This window comes from Cebus imitator, unplaced genomic scaffold, assembly GCF_001604975.1.
Source record: "Cebus imitator isolate Cc_AM_T3 unplaced genomic scaffold, Cebus_imitator-1.0 Scaffold234, whole genome shotgun sequence".
Taxonomy (NCBI): Eukaryota; Metazoa; Chordata; class Mammalia; order Primates; family Cebidae; genus Cebus; species Cebus imitator.
Window position 1 is genome coordinate 1,659,628 of NW_016107549.1, and position 10,442 is coordinate 1,670,069.

General features: G+C 56.0%; 2 protein-coding genes across 5 annotated transcripts in view; one reads left to right on the plus strand and one right to left on the minus strand.

The window, feature by feature from the left end:
* On the plus strand, window positions 1-1,915 carry DNASE2 (deoxyribonuclease 2, lysosomal; the record flags this gene model as incomplete). The annotated part of the gene is made up of 3 exons (XM_017497761.2): window positions 1-175; window positions 266-463; window positions 1,270-1,915. Coding segments are annotated over 3 exons (717 nt in total), but the record flags the coding sequence as incomplete, so codon positions are not given.
* A 477-nt stretch (window positions 1,916-2,392) lies between these two features.
* The window catches only part of MAST1 (microtubule associated serine/threonine kinase 1), a 45,769-nt gene continuing 37,719 nt past the window's right edge, over window positions 2,393-10,442 (minus strand). For 3 of the 4 annotated variants that reach the window (XM_017497780.2, XM_037727574.1, XM_017497781.2), the window contains 8 exons: window positions 9,427-9,605; window positions 9,101-9,348; window positions 8,246-8,452; window positions 7,806-8,035; window positions 6,777-6,899; window positions 6,552-6,688; window positions 3,836-4,023; window positions 2,393-3,737 (listed from right to left, as the gene is read on the minus strand). In XM_017497780.2, coding sequence (XP_017353269.1) covers window positions 2,476-3,737; window positions 3,836-4,023; window positions 6,552-6,688; window positions 6,777-6,899; window positions 7,806-8,035; window positions 8,246-8,452; window positions 9,101-9,348; window positions 9,427-9,605 — 2,574 coding nt within the window. In that variant the 3' untranslated portion in view covers window positions 2,393-2,475. The remainder of the gene's footprint in view (window positions 3,738-3,835; window positions 4,024-6,551; window positions 6,689-6,776; window positions 6,900-7,805; window positions 8,036-8,245; window positions 8,453-9,100; window positions 9,349-9,426; window positions 9,606-10,442) is intronic. The other variant, XM_017497779.2, reaches the window with a different exon arrangement.

The following is a 10,442-nucleotide window of genomic DNA, read 5'->3' on the forward strand; positions in this document are numbered from 1 at the left end:
TTGCCTTCTTTTGGTCCAGGTGTCCTGCTTCTTGACCACGATGGGGGCTTCTGGCTGGTCCACAGTGTACCCCAATTCCCTCCACCTGATGCATACAGCTGGCCTCAAAGTGCCCATACCTACGGGCAGACCCTGCTCTGTGTGTCTTTTCCCTTCAGCCAATTCTCGAAGATTGGTGAGTGGAGTCAGGGACACGGCGTGAGTCATGGGTTTCCTGACTAGAGCCTGGAATGATCTCACATTTCCTCCTCCCCTTGTCCTCCAGGCAAGCAACTGACCTACACCTACCCCATGGTCTACAGCTACCAGCTGGAAGGGGTCTTTGCCCAGGAATTCCCCGACTTGGAGAATGTGATCAATGGCCACCACATTGGCCAAGAACCGTGGAACAGCAGCATCACACTCACATCCCGGGCCGGGGCTGTTTTCCAGAGCTTTGCCAAGTTCTGCAAATTTGGAGATGGTGAGCCCTGAGGTTGAGAGGTGGAGAGCTTCTTCTCTGTAGAGTGGGTGACTGGTGTGGCCATGGCTGAGTGCAAGTCAAGGGTAGAGACTGGGTCTGTTTGGGAGCCATAATCACATGAGAGTTGAACAGACCTGGGTTCAGACTCTGGGTTCTGGCTGTGTGATATAAATTTCACCTGAGCCTCAGTCTACTCATCTGAAAAATGGGGATACTGACATCTACTTAAAGGAGTGTTGTGAATGAAGTGGTGCATATAAGGCATTTGGGCACCAGGGGTGGTGCCTCACTCCTATAATCCCAGTTATCTGGGAAGCTGAGGCAGGAGGATTATTTGAGGACTGGAGTCCAAGACAAGCCTGGGCAACATGGTGAAACCCTGTCTCAGGTCGAACGTGGTGGCTTACGCCGGTAATCCAAGCACTTTGGAGGCCAAAGCGGGAGGATCACCTGAGGTCGGGAGTTCAAGACCAGCCTGACCAACATGGTGAAACCCCGTCTCTAAAAAAAAAAAAAGAAAAGAAACCCTGTCTCTACTAAAAATACAAAAATTAGCTGGGCATGGTGGTGGATGCCTGTAACCCCAGCTACTCAAGAGAAGGCTTGAGGCAGGAGAATCACTTGAACTCGGGAGGTGGACATTACAGTGAGCCAAGATTGCACCACTGCACTCCAGGCCTGAGAGACAGAGCAAGACTCTGTCTCAAAAGAGAAATTTGGAAACTGAGTTGAGAGAGGGGAAGTGGTCTAGGGACTCTCTAGCTGTGGCCCTGAACCTATCTGTGCCCTCTCTCCATCCTTTGCAGACCTATACTCTGGCTGGTTGGCAGCAGCCCTTGGTACCAACCTGCAGGTCCAGTTCTGGCAAAAGGGTACAGGCATCCTGCCCTCCAACTGCTCAGGGACCTGGCAGGTTCTGAATGTGAACCAGATAGCCTTCCCTGGACCAGCCAGCCCAAGTTTCAGCAGCACAGAGGACCACTCCAAATGGTGTGTGTCCCCACTTGGGCCCTGGACCTGTGTGGGTGACATGAATCGAAACCAGGGAGAGGAGCAGCGGGGTGGGGGCACACTGTGTGCCCAGCTGCCAGCCCTCTGGAAGGCCTTCCAGCCCCTGGTAAAGAAATGGCAGCCCTGCAATAGCTGGTAAGATCTAAGCCTCATGGCCAGTTGCAGTGACTCACGCATGCAATCACGGCACTTTGGAATCCCAGCTCAGCCCCTTCCTGGCTATATGACCTTTGTGTGCCTTAACCGCTCTGTGACACAGTCTATCTGTCTGCAAAATGAGAAACGTAATACCTGCCATCAGGATTGTTGAGGAGTAAATAAACGGAGCCGGGTGCAGGGACTCATGCCTGTAATCCCAACACTTCGGGAGGCCAAGGTGGGCGGATCGTCTTAGGTCAGAAGTTTGAGACCAGCCTGACCAACATGGAGAAACCCCGTCTCTACTAAAAAATACAAAATTAGCTGGGTGTGGTGGCACATGCTTGTAATGCCAGCTACTCAGGAGGCTGAGGCAGAAGAATCTCTTGAACCTGGGAGGTAGAGGTTGTGGTGAGCCGAGATTGTGCCATTGCACTCCAGACTGGGCAACAAGAGCGAAACTCCGTCTCAAAATAATAATAATAATAATAATAATAATAATAAATAAAAGGAAATCGGCAGATGAGGTAGTTAACTTTTTCCTGGGGTGGGCTCTGTGACACAAGAGTATTGCAGCATCAATTCTCCCCCTAAAGTTTTGGGGGGCAGTTGGTGAAGAGGTGAGACCAGAAGTAGGGCCACAGGAGGTGTCTATCCAAAATTCCCTCCACTTTCCATAATAACCAGAACTGGAGTCCCACCTCCAAAAATGCACCTGGGCATGGGGCTGGGGTCGTGTGATAGCTCACCTTGCCTGGGGAGGAGTGAGCCCCAGAAAACTCACGAAGCACAGACGCACTTTATTTATATGTGTACATATGTATACAGGCAGCTGTACAGCGCGGGGCCAACGCCCCCCTTGGCTATGGGCCTGGGGGCACAGGACTGGATACCCCTTTTTTGGTCAGGCCTGCTGGGGGCACAGCTTCAGCAGGGCACCGGGAGGTCAGCCCCACTTCAGGTTTGGTGCCCGGGCCCGAGAGGGAAGCCGGTGGGGCTGGGGTTACTGCACTGCTGGGCGCACTGCACTTTGCTGGGGCTAGGGAGGGTGTCTGGGGCTCCGGGGAGAGCTTGGGGGAGGCGGGCTTGGAGCGAGGCCCGCTCAGCGTGGTTCGCTCCTCCACCACCTCCAGCACCCAGCGCTCCCGGCCCCGGGGTACCTCGGGCACAGCAGGCGCCAGGGGTGTGGGTTCCTGTAACCCCTTGGAGTCCGCTCGCAGAGGCTGGGGCGCCTCAGCCTTAGCCCCAGGCCGCACAGGCTCTACGACAATGGGTACTGGGGGCGTGCCCGCCTCGCCAGAGCTGCTGCGCCTGCCCGTTTCGTGTTCCTGCACTGGGCTCAGCGCCGCCTTAGCCACAGCCCTGGCCACCCCGCCAGTGCCATCCTCCGTCTGCACGCTCTGATGCCGCGTGCAGCAGACGTCCCGCTCCAGGGTCCGGCCCCCGGGGGTCGTCGCACGGGGCGGGGTGCAGGCCTCGGCGCCCCCCGGGGATTCCTTCTCCTTGCTTGACGCTGGCGGCCTGGAGGCACCCTCAGGCAGCAACGGGTCCGGGCCCATGCTTAAAGGTGACTCCTGTCGGCCCAGGCGGCGGACAGCGACCTGCCGGGGCGCACCATGGCCCTCGACAGGGGGCGTCTCGCCATCGGACTCGGCAAGGCTATGCAGCGCCAGCTCGCCGTGGAAGTCCTTTCGGAAATCCGGGTGGCCCACCTCAAGGCTGTGCTTGCGCAGCGCGCCCTTCTTGTCCGCACTCATGGAGGCTCCCAGCTTCTCCGCCGACTGCACGCGCTTGAGGAGAGGTGAGCGAGGGGGCTCGGCACTCTTGGGGCGTGGGCGCACAACAGGAGGCGAGGAGTGCAGTTTGGCCGGGAAGCTCTGCGTCGTGTGCGAGCTGCCCACCGTGTGGCCAGGCAGCGGCGGCGGTGACGCCTGCGTGGGGGACGGCGTGTGTGCCAGCGGCGACAGAGGGATGTTGCCGGCTGACTTGCATCGAGCAGAGCGGTACTGGCGGTGGAGCTTTGGCGACAGCCCGTGCAGCGTGCTGGGCCGAATGTGGTGCGACGCAGACGACGCGGGCGAGTTGGGCGTGCTCGAGGCTGGGGAGCTGCTCTGGGACGAGGCGCCTGCGGGCGAGAACAGGTGGAGCAAGTGAGTACAGCCGGAGCACCACCCGGGCCACCCTGCGCCGCTCGGTCCCAGCGGAAGGTGCAGGAGCTAATACCTAGGTAGGCGGAGTCAGGCGTGGAGCGGTAGCTGTGCGTGGGTGAGCGCGCAGGCAGCCCGTGCGTGGGCGAGCCCGGGAGACTGTCGCTGGACGACAGCGAGCGATTCAGCGACGACAGAGAGCGGCTAGTATGCAGCAGGTTCGACTGCTTAGTGATCTTCCGGAACAGGGAGCTGCGCTTCTTGCTGCGGGACGGGGAGAGAGCCACGCATCCTTGACCCGGGAGCCAGAGCTCAGGGCTCTTCCCACTTCAGGGCCTCACAACAGCGCCTGTAACCGCCCACCCCTTCTGCCCCCTCCCTCTCAGCTACAACCCACCAATCAAGGCAAAACTTATTTAAGCTCAGTGCTGCTTGGCTCCTCCCACTATAGTCCCCACCCACCCTCTTTGGTCTCTAGTAGTCCAAGCTAGAAACACCCATCCAAACAAAACCAACCTATTCTACCCTGCCACCTCTCTAGCTCCTCCGTCCTCCACTACAACCCACCTATCAAGACAGAACTTCCCTGAATGCAGTACTTCTTGGCTCCTCCCACTTCAGGCCCCGCCCAACGTTAGGCCACTTCCAATCCAGGCAACAAACACCCATCCAAACAAAACCAACCAACTCTTTTTTTTTTTTTTTTAAGACAGTGTCTTGCTCTTCTCGCCCAGGCTGGAGTGCAATGGCGTGATCTCGGCTCACTGCAACCTCTGCCTCCTGGGTTCAAGCGATTCTCCTTCCTCAGCCCCCTCAGTAGCTGAGATTACAGGTGCCCGCCAACACGCTCAGCTAATTTTTGTATTTTAGTAGAGACGGGGTTTCACCATGTTGGCCAGGTTGGTCTCGAACTCCTGACCTCAGGTGATCCAACTGCCTTGGCCTCCCAAAGTGCTAGGATTACAGGCGTGAGTCGCCCAGGCTGGAGTGCAATAGCACGATCTTGGCTCACTGCAAACTCTCCCTTCCAGGTTCAAGCGATTCTCGTGACTCAGCCTCCAGAGTAGCCTCCTGAGCAGCTGGGACTACAAGAGTGAGCCACCACTTCCAGCTAATTTTAGTATTTTTAGTAGAGATGGGGTTTCACATGTTAGTCAGGCTGGTCTCAAACTCCTGACCTCAGGTGATCCACCCACCTCGGCCTCCCAAAGTGCTGGGATTACAGGTGTGACCCACCTCTCCCGGCCAAAAGCCACCACTTCAGGTCCTGCCCACCCCTCTAGTCCCTACGTCTTTCACTACAACCCAGCTATTGGCTGGGCGTGGTGGTTCACGCCTGTAATCCAAGCACTTTGGAGGCCAAGGTGGGCGGATCACCTGAGGTTGGGAGTTCAAGACCAGCCTGACCAACATGGTGAAACCCCTGTCTTAAAAAAAAAAAAAAAAAGAGCCGGGCGCGGTGGCTCAAGCCTGTAATCCCAGCACTTTGGGAGGCCGAGGCGGGTGGATCACGAGGTCAAGAGATCGAGACCATCCTGGTCAACACGGTGAAACTTCGTCTCTACTAAAAATACAAAAAATTAGCTGGGTATGGTGGCGCGTGCCTGTAATCCCAGCTACTCAGGAGGCTGAGGCAGGAGAATTGCCTGAACCCAGGAGGCGGCGGTTGCGGTGAGCCAAGATCGCGCCATTGCACTCCAGCCTGGGTAACAAGAGCGAAACTCCGTCCCCCCCAAAAAAAAAAAAAAGAAAAAAGAAAAAAACCCAGCTATCACGACAGAACTTCCCTTAGCTCAGTGCTGCTTGGCTCCTCCTTCCTCCCACTTCAGGCTCCGCCCAACCTTTTGGCCACTCCCAGTCCAGGCTAGAAATACATCCAAACAAAACCAACCTGGTCCCACCCGCCCCTAGTCCCCCTCTTCCACCACAACCCAGCTATAAGTGCGGGGAGAAATGTACTTAACTCAGCCACGTCTGGCTCTTCTCACCCAAATCCCTGTACTTGTTTGGGCCAAACTCACTGATCAAAATAGAAATTTTCTGGCCCCACCCACCTCCCTCCTAGGTCCTCCTATCTATAAGGGAAGATAGGATTTCAGTTGGCTGCATCTTGCCTGGAATACTCATTCCAGACAGATATTTCTAAGTCCCTCCCAGTTCAGTCTAAACACATCTAACAGGATAGGACGATCTCCTGGACGCCCTCCGTCTTTGGACATCTTTCTTTCCAGTCCGCATCTGCTGGGCCTGCCTACATGTGCAATACCCTCCTACAATGCATTTCTCTGATCCTAGAAACCTGGCACAGCTTTTGTTCTTGGCTCCTCCCACTTTTACAGCCTTTTTTTTTTTTTTTTTTTTTTTTTTGAGACAGAGTCTGGCTCTGTTGTCCAGGCTGGACTGCAGTGGTGAGATGAGAGCTCACTGCAGCCTCGACCACCTGGGACTCAAGTGATCCTTCCACCTCAACCTCCCAGTAGCTGGGACCACAGGCATGTGCCACCAAGCCCAGCTAGTTTTTAAAGCTTTTTGTAGAGATGGGGTCGCCCTATGTTGCCCAGGCTAATTGCGACTCCTGGGCTCTAGTGATCCTTCTCCCTCAGCCTCCCAAACTGCTGCGATTACAGGTTTGAGTCATCCCAGCCCCTCTTGTCTGTCCTCTTCACTTTGATTGTCGGTCTGTTGTTCCCAGCACCTTTCCCGTGCTCTTCCCTGCGCTGACCTCATCTGTGCCCCTCCCACCTGAGTTCCACCCGCTCCTCAAAGACCAGGCAGTTTACAGCTGTGCCAACCTCTCCTGGCCCTCTTTGGCAGAGGGCCGCTTGTTCCTCCGAGCCATTTTGGCCTTGTAGCTGCTGCGCCTTGCAGGGCCGATTCGGATAGAGGTATTTTCGAAGGGCGTTGTGGTCACTGCTACCTTGTTGCCACTCTGGGGGAAGAAAAGGGGGAAATGCCCTGCTGGGGCTGCTCAGGCCTGCCCCACCCTCCGCCCAGGGTGCCTCTTTCCCTGCACTCACCTTAAGGATCAGCTCCACGACCTCAGGATGCACCATGCCATGCACAGGCTCCCCATTCACGTGAGTGATGAGATCTCCAGCACAGAGTCCTGCTTCCTGGGCTGGGCCTCCTTCCTCCACGTGCTGGGGAAAGAGCACCCCACAGGGGCATGGTTAGTGGGACTGGTAACAATGAAAGCTCCTAAGCTTATGTGCAGGACACTCAGCTCTGCCTGCCTAGAATCCTCATAAACCTTGTGAAATAGTAATTATTATCCCCATTTTTATTTTTTTTTAGATGGAGTCTCGCTCTGTTACTGAGGGTGACACTGGTGCTATCTTGAGTGCCCTGGAGCTATCTTGGCTCACTGAAACCTCTGCCTCCTGATTTCAAATGATTCTCCCACCTCAGCCTCCGGAGTTGCTGGGATTACAGGCATGCGCCACCACCTCCGGCTAATTTTTTTTTTTTTTTTTGAGACAGGGTCTCACTCTGTCATCCAGGCTGGAGTGCAGTGGTGCAATCTCGGCTAACTGCAACTTCCGCCTCCTGGGTTTAAGCAATTCTCTGCCTCAGCCTCCCAAGTAGCTGGGATTACAGGTACATGCCACCATACCCGGCTAATTTTTGTATTTTTAGTAGAGACAGGGTTTTACCATCTTGGCCAGGCTGGTCTTGAACTCCTGACCTCATGATCCACCTGCCTCGGCCTCCCAAAGTGCTGGGATTACAGACGTGAGCCACCACGCCTGGCCAATTTTTGTATTTTTAATAGAGACGGAGTTTCACCATGTTGGCCAGGCTGGTCTCGAACTCCTGACCTCAAGTGATCTGCCCACCTCAGCTTCCCAAAGTGCTGGGATTACAGGCCTGAGACACCGCACCTGGCCTATTCTTCCCATTTTGGAGATGACGAAATAGGCTCAGAGAGGGGAAGAGGCATAGAGGGTGACAGAGGAGTCTCACCCAGGCTGCCTGGTTTGAGCTGGAGTGGCCTTCTTCCCCTAACCCTTCACTCTGGGATAGAGACTCCACCCATGAGTACTCACCCAGACAATGTGGTGGACACTGTAAACATCCGAGTCACCCATGTAGACACGGATGGCACGCAGCGTGAAGCCATACTTCTTGCCTGACCGCTGGATGGTTATGGGGGAGCGTAGCCCACTGACAGCTGGTGAGTAGTCCCGGCTGGGTGAGGAGTCCCGTGAGGATGGGTTGGAGGACAGAGATCGTGGCGACATGGGACTAGCAAGGGGTGAGCTTCCATGTGGATCCACTACAGACACACAGCCACAGTCAGAAGTCAGAACAAACAAGACACACGTCTCCCTGTATCTGCTCCTCCCTCCTCCCAAGTCTAAGTGGTAGAGCAGTCTCTGATTGGTCCATTCTGAAGCCAATCACGGTGGACAGGGAAATGCATCATTTTCATTGGTCTGTCCTGCCTGAGGCAGCCCCTCCCCTGCCAGGTGGGGCACAGCATTACCTGCAGGAATCATGACAGATAAGGCAGTGGCTGAGGCTGACTTGATAACTTTGCCCCCAGTTCGAGAAGGCCTCTTCTCTACTGCCGCGTCCCCTGACATCTGCTGGTGCCGCGCCCGGCGCAGAACCAGGTCATTGGTAGCCCTTGGGCCTGATGTATCCCCATCCTTCGAGGGTGGGCAGAGGTCACCTGGGCGTGAGCGGTCAGCTGCAACAGAAAGCAGGTGTGTTAGGGATCAGTCCAAGTCCAGGGATTTCCCACAGGCTGTTTCCTTGTCTGGAATATTCTTCCCATTTTTTACCCCCGACGGACGGTGAGTTTCATCCAAGCAGGTAACCTGCATCCCGCACCACTGCTCATACAGTGATGCAGTCTGTATCTGTCTGTATCACTGACTGACCATGGCATTGGGGTGTTTCTAACGTTAAAAATCCCAAATTGGGCTGGGGGCGGTGGCTCACGCCTGTAATCCCAGCACTTTGGGAGGCCAAGACAGGCAGATCACTTGAGGTCAGGAGTTCGAGACCAGCCTCGCCAACATGATGAAACCCCATTTCTACTAAAAATACAAAAATTAGCCGGGTGTGGTGGCGCGTGCCTGTAATCCCAGCTACTCGGAAGGCTGAGGCATCAGAATAACTTGAACCTGGGAGGCGGCGGTTGCAGTGAGCCGAGATCACACCACTGCACTCCAGCATGGGTGATGGAGTGAAACTCTGTTTCCAAAAAAGAAAAAAAAATCCCAAATTGGAGTGTGAATAGTAGCGAGATCTTGCATAAACAGCACCAGGCTTATGGGATGCACACTATATGGGCAGTAGGACATTGGGGAAGGCAGCACGATAGGGCACTCACAGGCCTCGGAGTCTCCGGCGCTGGAGGTGCCTTCTCCTTGAGTCTCCTCTTTGGGGGCGCGTGCATCCAGCGAGCCCGGGGGATCGGAGCTGGGCCGGGGAGGCCTGCGCAGCCTGGCCTCATCCTCGTCCTCTTGTGGGGCGCTGAAGCGGCTGGGCTCCAGCAGCGCCGAGAAACGGCGGCGGGCGCCCAACGGCGGACTGGCCTCTCCCTCCAGGAAACTGGCCTCGGACGCGGAGAATCGCTTGCTGCAGGGAGGGGGTGTGGTCAGGGAAGACACGCCCCCTTCAACCCCCGCCCCCAAACTCCAACACTCCCCTGCTCACATCTCCGGAGAGCCCCCTCTCCAGGTCTTCTCACGCAGGGTCAGGCCGCCCAGCCCCTCCCGCTTGCCGGCCACCTTCTCCTCGGGGCCCTTGGTGCTCGGCTCCCGCTTGCTGCTCCCTGCAGCCGCTATTGGGGTCTTGGGCTCGTGCTGAGACAACTGCTCCATGCTGCTATACACCTGTAGGTGGTGGTGGAAGGCAAGTCCAGTCCCGGGTTCCACCTTCACTCCAGAGCTAATCAGCTTCCTGGCACTGGATCCCTCGCAAAGCGCACTTCACCTTCCGAAGCCTGGCCTCACCCAATTCTGCATCCCCACCGCACAAAATTAGGCTCTGCAATTTATTCTAGGCTCTGCCCCCTAAAATGCCCTGACCAATCTGCTCTCCACACAGCCCCATCTTCCCAGCAACCCCCTTAATTTAGCCTCTCCCAGGCTAGGCCCTGCACCCCTCTACAAGTTGCTTCTCAAAGCAAGACCTATGGCTTCTCTGTTCTAGAAAAAAAATAAAAATAGCCAGGCGCGGTGGCTCAAGCCTGTAATCCCAGCACTTTGGGAGGCTAAGGCGGGCGAATCACGAGGTCAACAGATTGAGACCATCCTGGCCAACTTGGTGAAACCCCGTCTCCACTAAAAATTCAAAAAAATTAGCCGGGCATGGTGGCGCAAGCCTGTAGTCCCAGCTACTCGGGAGGTGGAGGCAGGAGAATCGCTTGAACTCATGGGGGGAGGTTGCAGTGAGCCGAGATCGCGCCACTGCACTCCAGCCTCGCGACAGAGTGAGATTCCGTCTCAAAAAAGAAAAGAGCTGGGCGCGGTGGCTCAAGCCTGTAATCCCAGCACTTTGGGAGGCCGAGGCGGGTGGATCACGAGGTCAAGAGATCGAGACCATCCTGGTCAACGTGGTGAAACCCCGTCTCTACTAAAAATACAAAAAATTAGCTGGGCATGGTGGCACGTGCCTGTAATCCCAGCTACTCAGGAGGCTGAGGCAGGAGAATTGCCTGAACCCAGGAG